Raw genomic sequence first — 14,468 nt, 5'->3', positions numbered from 1 at the left:
AGGCAGAAAAAATTAGAGTCCAGGTTTGACCTATAGTTGATGTAAACTTCTAGAACCGGGAGTCCAGTTGTAGGTATGTTGAGCCAAATAATGGTTTTATAGAAGGGATGCAAAATCCAAGCGATGATTAATTTCATACTATTAAAAATCAAGCCAGCAATGTGACACGTTTTGAGGTAACAGACCTCTTCCTCAGTCAGCTGCATGGTTTGCACAATGTGTGTCGTTGTGTCCCAGATAGACGGGGCATCAGAGCCGTTTGGCCCACTGGGGTTGGTCGGGAGCAGAAGAAGAGGCTTATTTTTTTTCCTTTGAATTAGTGAGGACATTTATAGGTGGAGCCACACCCGGAAGTTTGGAGACCTGTATATAATAACCCTGCTGCTAAAGTTATAAACTTTTAGTTTTATGGGCTATATATATTGGTCTATTGAGGCTGACCACACGGGAATATTTATTGTAATATTTATGGATTTTGGAGGGCATGAGATCAACATGAATTTAATGTATATATGAAATCAAGCTATGAAATGATGTAGAATTGTAATCCTACACAAAGATAAAATGATTGGAGTGACTGTCATTTGGGATATCCTACCATTTTAAAAAATATTATTTAACAAAGATTCTTAATATTATGAAGTAAAGTGCCCATTTATTACCGTGTTTGTGTTTTTGGAGTTTAAAACCAGTAAGTGATCAATGAGGGAGGACAGCACTTCACATTTGTACTGAGCTGCAAGCACGGGACGGCCTTGCAGCTCCTAAGGGCAGCAGTCAATCGGCAGTGTATTGAGTCAGTAGGACTGTATGTGCCTGCCCATGCAATGCTGTTAGGGGCCCTCCAGTGGTCATGAGGTTTAGCGACTATACATTGAATGGCCTTTTCATTAGCGAATCAACCTAGTAGCATGTTGGATCTACTTTGGCAAACAAAGCCTCTGTAATTCTTCTTGGCAAAGATTCTAGTAGGTGTTCAAATCGTTCTACATAAATATTGACTCATGCCAACAGAATAGCTTTTTGCAGTTGCATGAGGACTTTTGTTCTTGTGCACACATGCAGTGGTGGAGCGTCCGCTGTAACTCTTCACAGTGCCAATATGACCGTCCTACTGTGATCTGCCATAACTCTGACAGCTGATTTATACATATACACATACAGCGGTTGTACTACATGCTTTGCAGCCTATTTACTATTCAATTGCATTGCCAAAAATGTAGGCTAAGGTTCCATGGCAACTTTGGCTGCGACACGGGTCATACAGCCAAGGTAGCTCTGCGACCTTGTATTCTAATAGGAATTGCGGTTGCAATATGAAAGTCGCCACTTTGTGCAAATCTCAAGAAACCAACTTTATTTCTATTTTATTATATCCTTTGCATCTTGCAGGTCCGTGTAATTGACAAGCCACCACTCGGCTTCTTTGACTTCCATGAGGTTGCAGGGTTACACTGCAATCTTTGGCTTTGCGACCTCTGCTGCGGGCAAAATCTCCACGTAGCCTAAATATGCCTAAAAACACGTTGTATATGTCGAACAGCTTCCTGTGATATATAGCCATTATTGTATTGCCCTCCTGTTATAAAAGCGACAAGACCATTCTAATTCTCCTGCTATCTCCCATCAATCGTGCTCTAATTGCAGCAGAGACGATGTTAGCATTGGGATCTAGAGGAAGACACGGGTCTACTTAATTGAATCTCAGCAGTATAAAAGCAGCCTGTCACACAAAACACTGTAAATGTTTTGGACTATTCTATCCTCTTTGGGAATCTGTCGCCACTTTTCCGTTGCCCTCTCTGAGGGCTGCATATGGTAGTGACAGGCATGCTGATTTCAGCATTGTGTCTGTAAAGTACTTTCTGAGAAACTTACTTTATCAGTAGCAGTGCTTACATCGCAATGCGAGGAAGAAGTCTTCGATATTCATGAGCTGCGGGGCTCGCGGAGAGAAGCATAAAGTGGTGATAGATTTCCTTTAATTACAGTATACTAAGTATTGTACAGTATGATCGGGAGGGGTACCTTCACTCCTTATGGAGAGCACCTGGGAGTTGAGTGAAGAGACTTATAAGGCCATGCATGCTCCTCTGGGAAATATATGCAAATAAGGAAGATGGAACAATACCTCTGCAGTGCCACCTATTGGATGGCAGCATTCCTGCAAATCAATGTCTGAGCCTTTATAGGTCTTTAGAACGATGATTGGGAATTGAAAACCAAGCCAGAATCCATACACAGACAGCCGTTTCGGATTTTTGCCCATCATCAGTGTGCAATAGGATTCTGGCTTGACTAGTGAGAATCCTATGATGTGGGTCAGGAAGGGTATCTTCACTTCTTAAGGAGAGCACCTAGAGTGATGATACTGCTCTCAACCCACATCACAGGCCTCTCACTAGCCTCACTAGCCACACTGCACAGTGATGAGGGTCAAAAAAACCTGAAACAGCTGTCTGTGTATGGATTCTGGCTTGGCTTTCAATTCCCAGTCATTGTTATAAAGAGTCAGACATTGATTTGCAGGAATGCTGCCATCCAATAGGTGGTGCTGCAGAGGTATTGTTCCATCTTCCTTAGTTGCATTGTATAGTATGAAGCATACGGGTGGGGTTTCTTGGTGATGGGCTGCATTTCTTTTGGTACTATTTTATTACTTTTGACTTTTACTTGGCTGAATGTCTACAGATTCTGCTCATTGGACAAGCAGCGGGATATGATTTAGCAATTTTTTTTTGTATTGTGGCTCCAATTATTACTAATCGGATAGAGATGTATGTAGTTCTATCCCAAACACCGCAGTTAGAATGGCACACTGGGATTTAAGAACGTTCTCCCGGAATGATACCTTGAATATCTGCAGTAGGGTGTAATGCATATAATATAACCATCTTCTTTTTTTAATATAACCAAATTGTAACATTTTGTTAACTACTTTCAGGGCCATCTACTTTCATACAGGCATTGACTGCCAATGGTACCAGCACTTTGCAGACATCGGTAGCAGGAGTTACGGGCAAGCGGAGGTTTATTGATGAGCGAAGAGACCAGTCTTTTGATAAGAGGCTACGATTCAGTGTAAGACAAACGGAAAGTGCTTACCGATACAGGGATATTGTTGTGCGCAAGCAGGACGGATTTACACATATCTTACTTTCCACAAAATCATCCGAGAATAATTCCCTGAACCCTGAGGTTAGTTTTATCGGTAAATTGTTAATTTGCAAGTTTTTACTTAACATGATCTTGAATTGTATTTTATTTTTTTTAATCTACATGTTGTGTTTGGTGCCGGCATGCTGGGATGTCTTAGTGGTTTAATATGAAATACTGCACATATATGCTTTGAAGATATTTTGAAGAAATTGGCTTTTTTAGGCTTGTACACAGCGATATTTCAATTTCAGACCATTTCTCCAGCTTTGCTTCAAACACCGAATCCTCTGAAGCCGCCGGCCCGTCAACTTAACAAAAAAGACATAATTTAACTGAATATTGTAGAGATCACATTGTAACATTGTCTATAAATCAAAAAGTAATAATATTTCTTGGGCTTAAAAATATAAACGATTTACTATAGTCCTTGTTGACATGCCTGCTTATGGGTAATGACCAATTTATTGTTTGCCAAGTTTTAAAATTGTTAAAGGGCCGCTCTTGGGATATCTTTCTTTAATGTAGCTAGCCTACCTATATATATGAGAGTCAGTGTTACCTTATATCTATATCTATATCTGAATCTCCTGGACTCCTTCTCCTTAGATGGCCATGTGACAATTCTGGTCAGCTCAGATCTACTTGGGGTTAAGGGTTCAGTTTCTAGTCAATTTCTTAGTGATGCTGTTACATGGAGTATGCTACATAAACTGCTTAGAGAAGTACACAGACACTCCTATTATAGTTATTGATGCTGATCACACAGTTATAATAGAGGAGATCACAGCTCATCCTCCTAACTTTATACTTATATCCTATAGCCTATTTAGAAGAATATAGAAGGTAATGAGAACTAAACTGTCTACCCAGCAGGCAGAAATGGTATAGCCTCTAGCTCATGCTGTGCTAATGCCTCGTGGGATTGATATGAAAGTGAAAGCAAAATGTTCACCATTAAGTTGGTGCCTGACAAGCAGTAGACAGGGGGCTGCACTGCATAGAAGTGAGTGCAATATACACAGGAGCCCTCCGGAGTGAGACAGGTAATTATAGATTATAGCATATATATATTTTTTAGAATATCGAATTACATAAGGCAGCTGCTTTGAAAAGCTAATCTAATGCTGAGGACATACTGATGCAATAGGGATTACATATAAACGCATATATTCTTCATAGACTCCAAAGGCAATTTGTCATTCCTAAAAGCATGTAGCAAAGAACAATGTATTAAATGGCTGTCTCATCATAGACCCTCCAGCAAACAGCTGGTTTTGCCCGGTAAGGATGCAGCTGGCTATACCTTTCCACTGCCGTAGCCATAATGTAGTTGGACATGGTGACCACTCGGAGCCCGTATGCCAGAGCAAGAGTTATTGTTAGCTATCGGCGCTCCGTTCTGGCTCATAGAAGTGAGTCCTAAGTGGGGAACCTGTGTGATATCTCCATGCAAGTAATACAGTTGAAGTAATAAGTTCACATACACTTACGTAGGTTGAAGACATTAAAACTAACTATAGTTTTAGTGCATTTTTAGGATATCTATTTTGTACAAGACACAAGCAATTTTTCCAACAAATATTTACAAACCTTTCATTTATAATTGACTATATAGAGAATATATCCCAAATTCCCCTGAATCAGAGGTTTACATACACCGAGTTGACTGTGACTGTAAATAGCTTTGAAGGTTCCAGAAAACTATGTCATGGCTTTAGAAGCTTCTGATAGGTTAACTGGCATAATTTGAGTTAATGGGAGGTGTACCTGTGACGGTATTTTAAGGCCTACCTTCAAGGCCTACTTGCCTTTTGGTTAACATGGGAAAAACAAAACAAATCAGTTGATACATCAGAAAAAATTGGGAAACTCCACAAGTCTGGTAAATCCTTGGGAATAATTTCCAAATGCCTTCATCTGTCCAAATGATAACACACAGGTTTGAACACCATGTGATCACGGAGTCATCATATCGTTCAGGAAGAAGGTGTATTCCGTCTCCCATAGATCAACGTACCTTGGTGCAAAAAATACAAATTAAACCAAAAACAAAAGCAAACAAACTTGTGAAGATGCTGGAGGAAACTGATGTCAAAGTATCTACATCAACAGAATAACTTGTCCTATATGGCAACTCGGCAAGGAAGAAGCCATTGCTTTATGGCTTTTATGAAGAACTGTCCTCTGGCCTGATGATACAAAAATGGAACTGTTTGGCGATAATGACCATCGTTGTGTATGGAAGAAGACTGTGAAGCCTTGCAAATCAAAGAACACTATCCCAACCATGAAGCACGGGGCTGGCAATATCATGTTATGGGGTTACTTTGCGGCAGGAGGGACTGGTGCACTTTGCAAAATAATGGCATTATGAGGAAGGAAACATTTATATGGAGATATCAAAGAAACCTCTCAAGACATCAGGCAGGAACTTCAAGCTTGGGCACAAATGGTTCTAACAAATGGACAATGACCCCAAGCATACTTCCAAAATTGAGGTAAAATGGCTTAAGGACAACAAAGTAAAGGTATTGAGCAGCCATCACCATGCCCTGACCTCACTCTATGTGCAGAATTGAAAAAGCATATGCAAGTGAGGAGGCCTTTTGTTAGGAGGAACGAGCCACAATTTCAGCAAATAATTGTGAGAAGCTTGGGAAGGTTAACAAATTGTCTAACTTGGGTCAAACATTTCTAACAAAGGCAATGCTATCAAATACTAATTTACTTGTATGTAAACTTCTGACCCATTGGACGTGTGATGAACGAAATAAAAGGTGAAATAAAGCAAAGTCTAGTATTCTAATATTTCACATTCTTGAAATCTAGTAATGATCTCAATCCATCTGAGAGGGAGTGTACAGTAGAATTATATGTCAGAAATTGGGACAAATTAAGTTTTAATGAATGTAGCTAAAGTGTATGGAAACGTATGGCTTTACTGTGTGTGTAAAGGGCATGGAGCCATGATGTCCGAAAAGGAAGCACTCCGGAATCAAAAATGACCATTGTAGGTCCATTTTGCCGATTGTGAAAATTTGCCAAGAGTTTCAATCGAAAGGATGTGTACACTTTCACAATTTTTCAGATTCTCTCAATGCATGTAAAAGGAAGCAACTTTGGGATAAGTATTGATTAAAGTTTTTGTACGTTTTTTTTTTTCTTCTACAGCTCCCATGCAGACTGTGAGGGCTCCTGAATCACGGCCCGATATTGCCCTCACAATCCTTCTGAAAAACCCCTGGATGCGAGACGTTTTCACATGGAAACAGCCTCGCATCCCTGATCTGAGGATTGTGTACCTCTCTTTTGTAGTCTGTAATTAAAGGAGATGTCCCGCGCCGAAACGGGTTTTTTTTTTTTTTTAAACCCCCCCCCCCCCCCCCTTCCCCGTTCGGCGCGAGACAACCCCGATGCAGGGGTTAAAAAAACCACCCGCACAGCGCTTACCTGAATCCCGGCGGTCCGGCGTCTTCATACTCACCTGCTGAAGATGGCCGCCGGGATCCTCTGTCTTCATGGACCGCAGGGCTTCTGTGCGGTCCATTGCCGATTCCAGCCTCCTGATTGGCTGGAATCGGCACGTGACGGGGCGGAGCTACACGGAGCCCCATAGAGAAGAGGAGAAGACCCGGACTGCGCAAGCGCGGCTAATTTGGCCATCGGAGGGCGAAAATTAGTCGGCACCATGGAGACGAGGACGCCAGCAACGGAGCAGGTAAGTATAAAACTTTTTATAACTTCTGTATGGCTCATAATTAATGCACAATGTACATTACAAAGTGCATTATTATGGCCATGCAGAAGTGTATAGACCCACTTGCTGCCTCGGGACAACCCCTTTAAAACCCCAAATCTGCTCCTTTTTGAATAACCCTGTACAACATGCCATGTGTAGTCTGATCCTGCAGCCATAATTCCTTCTACTCATTCTTTACCTCTGACTAAACTACCAAATGTATGTTGGCCAAAAGTAGGGAACAAATAGAAAAAAAAGTAAGACTGCAGACTTGCACTGGACAGAATTTGTTCCTGTCTGTACCATGGAGACACAATGATAGGATAGCTTCCAATTAAGATCAGTTGCAAAGTTGATTCATTTTCATTCCAGATTTATTGGAACAGTAAAAAAAATTAGTTTCAGAGGTTTACATAGCCTTTAAGGTATAGGAGGTTGCTACAAGCTAGTCAGTATGATGAAGTATGGCAGCAAAAAAGGATAATGGTAAACATACAGTAGACAAACAAAAAGTGCATTAAATAACCCACGGATCTACTATGTTTGCATTCAGACAGAAACTTGCAAATATTTTTGTTGCCATTGGTAAATACACATTTGAAAAGGAGTCAGTTAATTTCATTTTATTTTAAATGGATACATCTAGTGTGGTGCTCTGTGGGGTTCACTTACCTTTATTTACTATTATTTCTGTAATCTAGGGGGGGGGGGATGTCATTCTAAACAAACTCATAAATACCTTTATGGCCAAGGAGCTCCCATTGCCTATGATCATTGAGAGGAATTCCGACCAATTAGAAAGCACCTAAATTCTAAGACTGGTTTTTGACAATGTAACACAATGATAGACGTTTTAACTTACCACTCTGGACACAATGAGTGTTTTTTGGTAATTAAAGGTATTTGTGAATTTTATAATGACATATTTACTTATTTTTATCTTTTCTTGGAATACACCTTTAAATGCTCACTAAATTTTAAAGAGGACTTATGCTTCTATGATAACCAGTGTGATAACTAGCAAAACTGCTGTTTATTGTGTTTTTCCGAAAATTATGTTTTGTGCTGAAAAATCACTTTTGAGTTGCTGTCTCCCTTCCTCCTAGCTTGTTGTCCAGTTTCTACTTTCAATTGATTGACAGGAGACATGGAGATGTTAGAATAAGGGAGGGGGATGGGTCATGCTCATTGAAATATATAGAGACTAGAGGGGAGGGGGAGCAGGAAAGGAGAGACTCGCACACACGCTGCCTGCAAACTCCTAGTAATGCCCCTTTTAGACGAGCCGATTCTCATTTGAATGAGCGAGTGATGTCACCGCTTAACTCGTTTGTTCTCGTTGAGTCTGTTTAGACAGGCAGATCATCATTGAGAATTAAAAAGTTCATGAAACAAAGTTGATCTTGTCCCACCTTAATCACTTGAATGCTCCCCGGTTCCTGTCTGCAGGTATACTCACAAGCCTTCAAAGCGCCCTCCGGTTATCTTGGCTTTCTCAAACAAATGATTATCACGGACAGGAGTGCGGCTTATGTGAGAATTCTTCCTGCTTTATTTATTTAACATGTTAAAGCAGGAAGAATTCTCACATAAGCCGTACTCCTGTTCGTGATAATCATCATTGAGAATTGTTCACTTTTTGTTCAGTTTTTCACATTCCTAAGTGAAACACTGAGCGGGGAGGGGAGTATTTAAATGCAGCAGGAAGTGAACGAGCCAACGATAATTTCTAGTCCTGCGGAAACGGAACAACTAATGAAAAGAGAACAATTTTCGTTGGTCGTTTGCTCACGTTTAAACCTAGTGATTGTTCGCTTTCGCTCGTTTTAATGATTTTTTTTGAACAATAACACTGCCCAACGATGATTTTCTTTCGGGCTTAAAATTAGCGTATTCTTATGTATTCCCATTTGCTGAATTCAAAAATCATCATAAAATGACCGATTTAGCTCTTGCTTTGGAGATACAGTGACGTCATTTTTTAGAGTTTACATTTTTAATTAGTGGGAATTATTTTTGGGGGGGGGGGGAGGTGAGTTGTAACACCTCTCTACTGACATAACACAACGTTCTCCATATGTTTGTAGGTTATAAATAGAGATGAGCGAGCACCAAAATGCTCGGGTGCTCGTTACTCGAGACGAAATTTTCGCGATGCTCGAGGGTTCGTTTCGAGTAACGAACCCCATTGAAGTCAATGGGCGACCCGAGCATTTTTGTATATCGCCGATGCTCGCTAAGGTTTCCATGTGTGAAAATGTGGGCAATTCAAGAAAGTGATGGGAACGACACAGCAACGGATAGGGCAGGCGAGGGGCTACATGTTGGGCTGCATCTCAAGTTCCCAGGTCCCACTATTAAGCCACAATAGCGGCAAGAGTGCCCCCCCCCTCCCAACAATTTTTACTTCTGAAAAGCCCTCATTAGCAATGCATACCTTAGCTAAGCACCACACTACCTCCAGCAAAGCACAATCACTGCCTGCATGACACTCCGCTGCCACTTCTCCTGGGTTACGTGCTGCCCAAACCCCCCCCCCCCCCCCCCCCCCGCACGACCCAGTGTCCACAGCACACACCAAAGTGTCCCTGCGCAGCCTTCAGCTGCCCTCATGCCACGCCACACTCATGTCTATTTATAAGTGCGTCTGCCATGAGGAGGAACCGCAGGCACACACTGCAGAGGGTTGGCACGGCTAGGCAGCAACCCTCTTTAAAAGGGGCAGGACGATAGCCCACAATGCTGTACAAAAGCAATGAGAAATATAATCCTGTGCCACCGCCATCAGGAGCTGCACACGTGGGCATAGCAATGGGGAACCTATGTGCCACACACTATTCATTCTGTCAAGGTGTCTGCATGCCCCAGTCAGACTGCGTTTTTTTATAAATAGTCACAGGCAGGTACAACTCCGCAATGGGAATTCCGTGTGCACCCACAGTATGGGTGGCTCCCTGGAACCCACCCGCTGTACATAAATGTATCCCATTGCAGTGCCCTGGACAGCAGAGCTAACGTCAGATTAAATGCAGGTGGGCTTCGGCCCAAACTGCTTGCCCCAGTCAGGCTCGAGTTTTTATAAGTATACACAGGCACGTACATCTCCCTAATGGGAAGTCCATGTGGACCGACAGCATGGGTGGGTCCCAGGAAGCCACTGGCGGTACATAAATATATCCCATTGCAGTGCCCAGCACAGCTGATGTAACGTCAGCTTTAATGCAGGTGGGCAAAAAATTAATTGGATTACACTGTAGGCGAGGGCCCAAAAAAATTGGTGTACCAACAGTACTAATGTACCTCAGAAAAATTGCCCATGCCCAACCAAGAGGGCAGGTGAAACCCATTAATCGCTTTGGTTAATGTGGCTTTTGGTTAATTTGTAACTAGGCCTGGAGGCAGCCCAGTTAAAATAAAAATTGGTTCATGTGCAAGTTTCAAAGCTTTAATGAGCATTGAAACGTATAAAAATTGTTTACAAAAATTATATGACTGAGCCTTGTGGGCCTAAGAAAAATTGCCCGTTCGGCGTGATTACGTCAGGTTTCAGGAGGAGGAGGATGAATAGAATACACAGATTGATGAAGCAAAAAGGTCCCCGTTTTTGATGGTGATAGAGAACGATGCTTCCATCTGCGGGTGCAGCCTACGTATTGCTTAGGTATCGCTGCTGTCCGCTGGTGGAGAAGAGAAGTCTGGGGAAATCCAGGCTTTGTTCATCTTGATGAGTGTAAGCCTGTCGGCACTGTCGGTTGACAGGCGGGTACGCTTATCCGTGATGATTCCCCCAGCCGCACTAAACACCCTCTCTGACAAGACGCTAGCCGCAGGACAAGCAAGCACCTCCAGGGCATACAGCGCGAGTTCAGGCCACGTGTCCAGCTTCGACACCCAGTAGTTGTAGGGGGCAGAGGCGTCACCGAGGACGGTCGTGCGATCGGCTACGTACTCCCTCACCATCCTTTTACAGTGCTCCCGCCAACTCAGCCTTGACTGGGGAGCGGTGACACAGTCTTGGTGGGGAGCCATAAAGCTGGCAAAGGCCTTGGAGAATGTTCCCCTGCCTACGCTGTACATGCTGCCTGATCTCTGCGCCTCCCCTGTTACCTGGCCCTCGGAACTGCACCTTCTGCCACTAGCGCTGTCAGATGGGAATGTTACCATCAGTTTGTCCGCCAGGGTCCTGTGGTATAGCATCACTCTCGAACCCCTTTCCTCTTCAGGTATGAGAGTGGAAAGGTTCTCCTTATACCGTGGGTCGAGCAGTGTGTACACCCAGTAATCCGTAGTGGCCAGAATGCGTGTAACGCGAGGGTCTCGAGAAAGGCATCCTAACATGAAGTCAGCCATGTGTGCCAGGGTACCTGTACACAACACATGGCTGTCCTTACTAGGAAGATCACTTTCAGGATCCTCCTCCTCCTCCTCCTCCTCCTCCTCCTCAGGCCATACACGCTGAAAGGATGACAGGCAAGCAGCATGGGTACCCTCAGCAGTGGGCCAAGCTGTCTCTTCCCCCTCCTCCTCATGCTCCTCCTCCTCAACGCGCTGAGATATAGACATGAGGGTGCTCTGACTATCCAGCGACATACTGTCTTCCCCCGCCTCCGTTTCCGAGTGCAAAGCGTCTGCCTTTTTGCTTTGCAGGGAACTTCTCAAGAGGCATAGCAGAGGAATGGTGACGCTAATGATTGCAGCATCCTCGCTCACCATCTGGGTAGACTCCTCAAAGTTTCCAAGGACCTGGCAGATGGCTGCCAACCAGGCCCACTCTTCTGTAAAGAATTGAGGAGGCTGACTCCCACTACGCCGCCCATGTTGGAGTTGGTATTCCACTATAGCTCTACGCTGCTCATAGAGTCTGGCCAACATGTGGAGCGTAGAGTTCCACCGTGTGGGCACGTCGCACAGCAGTCGGTGCACTGGCAGATTAAACCGATGTTGCAGGGTCCGCAGGGTGGCAGCGTCCGTCTTGGACTTGCGGAAATGTGCGCTGACCCGGCACACCTTTTCGAGCAGGTATGACAAGTGTGGGTAGCTTTTCAGAAAGCACTGAACCACCAAATTAAAGACATAGGCCAGGCATGGCACGTGCGTGAGGCTGCCGAGCTGCAGAGCCGCCACCAGGTTACGGCCGTTGTCACACACGACCATGCCCAGTTGGAGGCTCAGCGGCGAAAGCCAGCGGTCGGTCTGCTCTGTCAGACCCTGCAGCAGTTCGTGGGCCGTGTGCTTCTTCTCTCCTAAGCTGAGTAGTTTCAGCACGGCCTGCTGACGCTTGCCCACCGCTGTGCTGCCACACTGCGCGACACCGACTGCTGGCGACGTGCTGCTGCTGCTGACACATCTTGATTGCGAGACAGAGGTCGCGTTGGAGGAGGAGGAGGAGGGTGGTTTAGTGGAGGAAGCATACACCGCCGCAGATACCAGCACCGAGCTGGGGCTCGCAATTCTGGGGGTGGGTAGGACGTGAGTGGTCCCAGGCTCTGACTCTGTCCCAGCCTCCACTAAATTCACCCAATGTGCCGTCAGGGAGATATAGTGGCCCTGCCCGCCTGTGCTTGTCCAAGTGTCCGTTGTTAAGTGGACCTTGGCAGTAACCGCGTTGGTGAGGGCGCGTACAATGCTGCGGGAGACGTGGTCGTGCAGGCCTGGGACGGCACATCAGGAAAAGTAGTGGCGACTGGGAACCGAGTAGCGCGGGGCCGCCGCCGCCATCATGCTTTTGAAAGCCTCCGTTTCCACAAGCCTATACGGCAGCATCTCCAGGCTGATCAATTTGGCTATGTGCACGTTTAACGCTTGAGCGTGCGGGTGCGTGGCGGCGTACTTGCGCTTGCGCTCAAACAGTTGCGCTAGCGACGTCTGGACGCTGCGCTGAGAGACATTGCTGGATGGGGCCGAGGACAGCGGAGGTGAGGGTGTGGGTGCAGGCCGGTAGGCACTCGTGCCTGTGTCCTCAGAGGGGGGTTGGATCTCAGTGGCAGGTTGGGGCACAGGGGGAGAGGCAGTGGTGCAAACCGGAGGCGGTGAACGGCCTTCGTCCCACCTTGTCGGGTGCTTGGCCATCATATGCCTGCGCATGCTGGTGGTGGTGGCTCCCCAGCTGATCTTGGCGCGACAAAGGTTGCACACCACTGTTCGTCGGTCGTCAGGCGTCTCTGTGAAAAACTGCCACACCTTAGAGCACCTTGGCCTCTGCAGGGTGGCATGGCGCGAGGGGGCGCTTTGGGAAACAGTTGGTGGATTATTCGGTCTGGCCCTGCCTCTACCCCTGGCCACCGCACTGGCTCGGCCTGTGCCCACACCCTGACTTGGGCCTCCGCGTCCTCACCCGCGTCCACGTCCTCTAGGCCTACCCCTACCCCTCAGCATGCTGTATTACCAGTAGTGCAGAAACAGAACGCTGTAATTAAATGTGCCGCTTATGGGCCTGTGGTTGGAGGCTGACTTCACTTACGGAACGCACAGCAGAGCCAGGAAAGAATTTTGCGCAAGCCTGCTGTAACACTTAGCTGGCTGCGTATGAATTAGGACAACTACCCCCAGCAGAGACCCAGTACACTGAGGACGGTCACAGGCAGCCCAAATAGATTTTTTTTCCCAAATGTTTTTGGAAAGGCCCACTGCCTATATACACTAAATATGTCTTCTGTCCCTGCCTCACCACTACTGGCCCTGGACAATGTAAAATTACTGCAGGACTCAATGCTCTGCACGGCCGATATACAAAAAAAAATGTGCAACACTGCAAAAAGCAGCCTCCACACTACTGCACACGGTTAGATGTGGCCCTAAGAAGGACCGTTGGGGTTCTTGAAGCCTAAAATAACTCCTAACACTCTCCCTATAGCAACTCCAGCAAGACAGCACTTTCCCTGAACTATGTCAGAATGCATCTGTGGCGAGCCGCAGGAGGGGCCGATTTATATACTCGGGTGACACCTGATCTCGCCAGCCACTCACTGCAGGGGGGTGGTATAGGGCTTGAACGTCGCAGGGGGAAGTTGTAATGCCTTCCCTGTCTTTCTATTGGCCAGAAAAGCGCGCTAACGTCTCAGAGATGAAAGTGAAAGTAACTCGAACATCGCGTGGTACTCGTCTCGAGTAACGAGCATCTCGAACACGCTAATACTCGAACGAGTATCAAGCTCGGACGAGTACGTTCACTCATCTCTAGTTATAAACTAGAGATGAGCGAGCGTACTCAGAAAAGCACTACCCGCTCGAGTAATTGGCTTTATCCGAGTATCGCTGTGCTCGGGTCTGAAGATTCGGGTGCCGCTGCGGCTGACAGGTGAGTCGCAGCGGGGAGCAGGGGAGAGCGAGAGGGAGAGAAAGATCTTCCCTCCGTTGCTCCCCGCTCTCCCCTGCAGCTCCCCGCTCCGTGCCGGCACCCGAATCTTCAGGGACGAGCACAGTGATACTTGGATAAAGCAAATTACTCGAGCGAGTAGTGCTTTTCCGAGTACGCTCGCTCATCTCTATTATAAACATAATAAATGTTGCTATGACTGAGTTTCATATTGTTTCTGTTTTTTTTCTTTTTTTCAGAATTTCTGGTTTTGAA

The 14,468-nt window shown here is 45.6% G+C and overlaps 1 protein-coding gene across 1 annotated transcript in view; it reads left to right on the top strand.

Moving 5' to 3' along the window:
• Positions 1-14,468, top strand: part of CDYL (chromodomain Y like) — a 94,640-nt gene that overhangs the window by 65,210 nt on the left and 14,962 nt on the right. Inside the window, exon 3 of the mRNA XM_066579310.1 lies at positions 2,945-3,198. Coding sequence (XP_066435407.1) covers positions 2,945-3,198 — 254 coding nt within the window. The remainder of the gene's footprint in view (positions 1-2,944; positions 3,199-14,468) is intronic.

Source organism: Eleutherodactylus coqui, chromosome 9 (assembly GCF_035609145.1).
Source record: "Eleutherodactylus coqui strain aEleCoq1 chromosome 9, aEleCoq1.hap1, whole genome shotgun sequence".
In the NCBI taxonomy this organism is placed as follows: domain Eukaryota; kingdom Metazoa; phylum Chordata; class Amphibia; order Anura; family Eleutherodactylidae; genus Eleutherodactylus; species Eleutherodactylus coqui.
The sequence above is the reverse complement of the archived record's forward strand: the minus strand, read 5'-3'. Positions and strand labels throughout refer to the sequence as shown.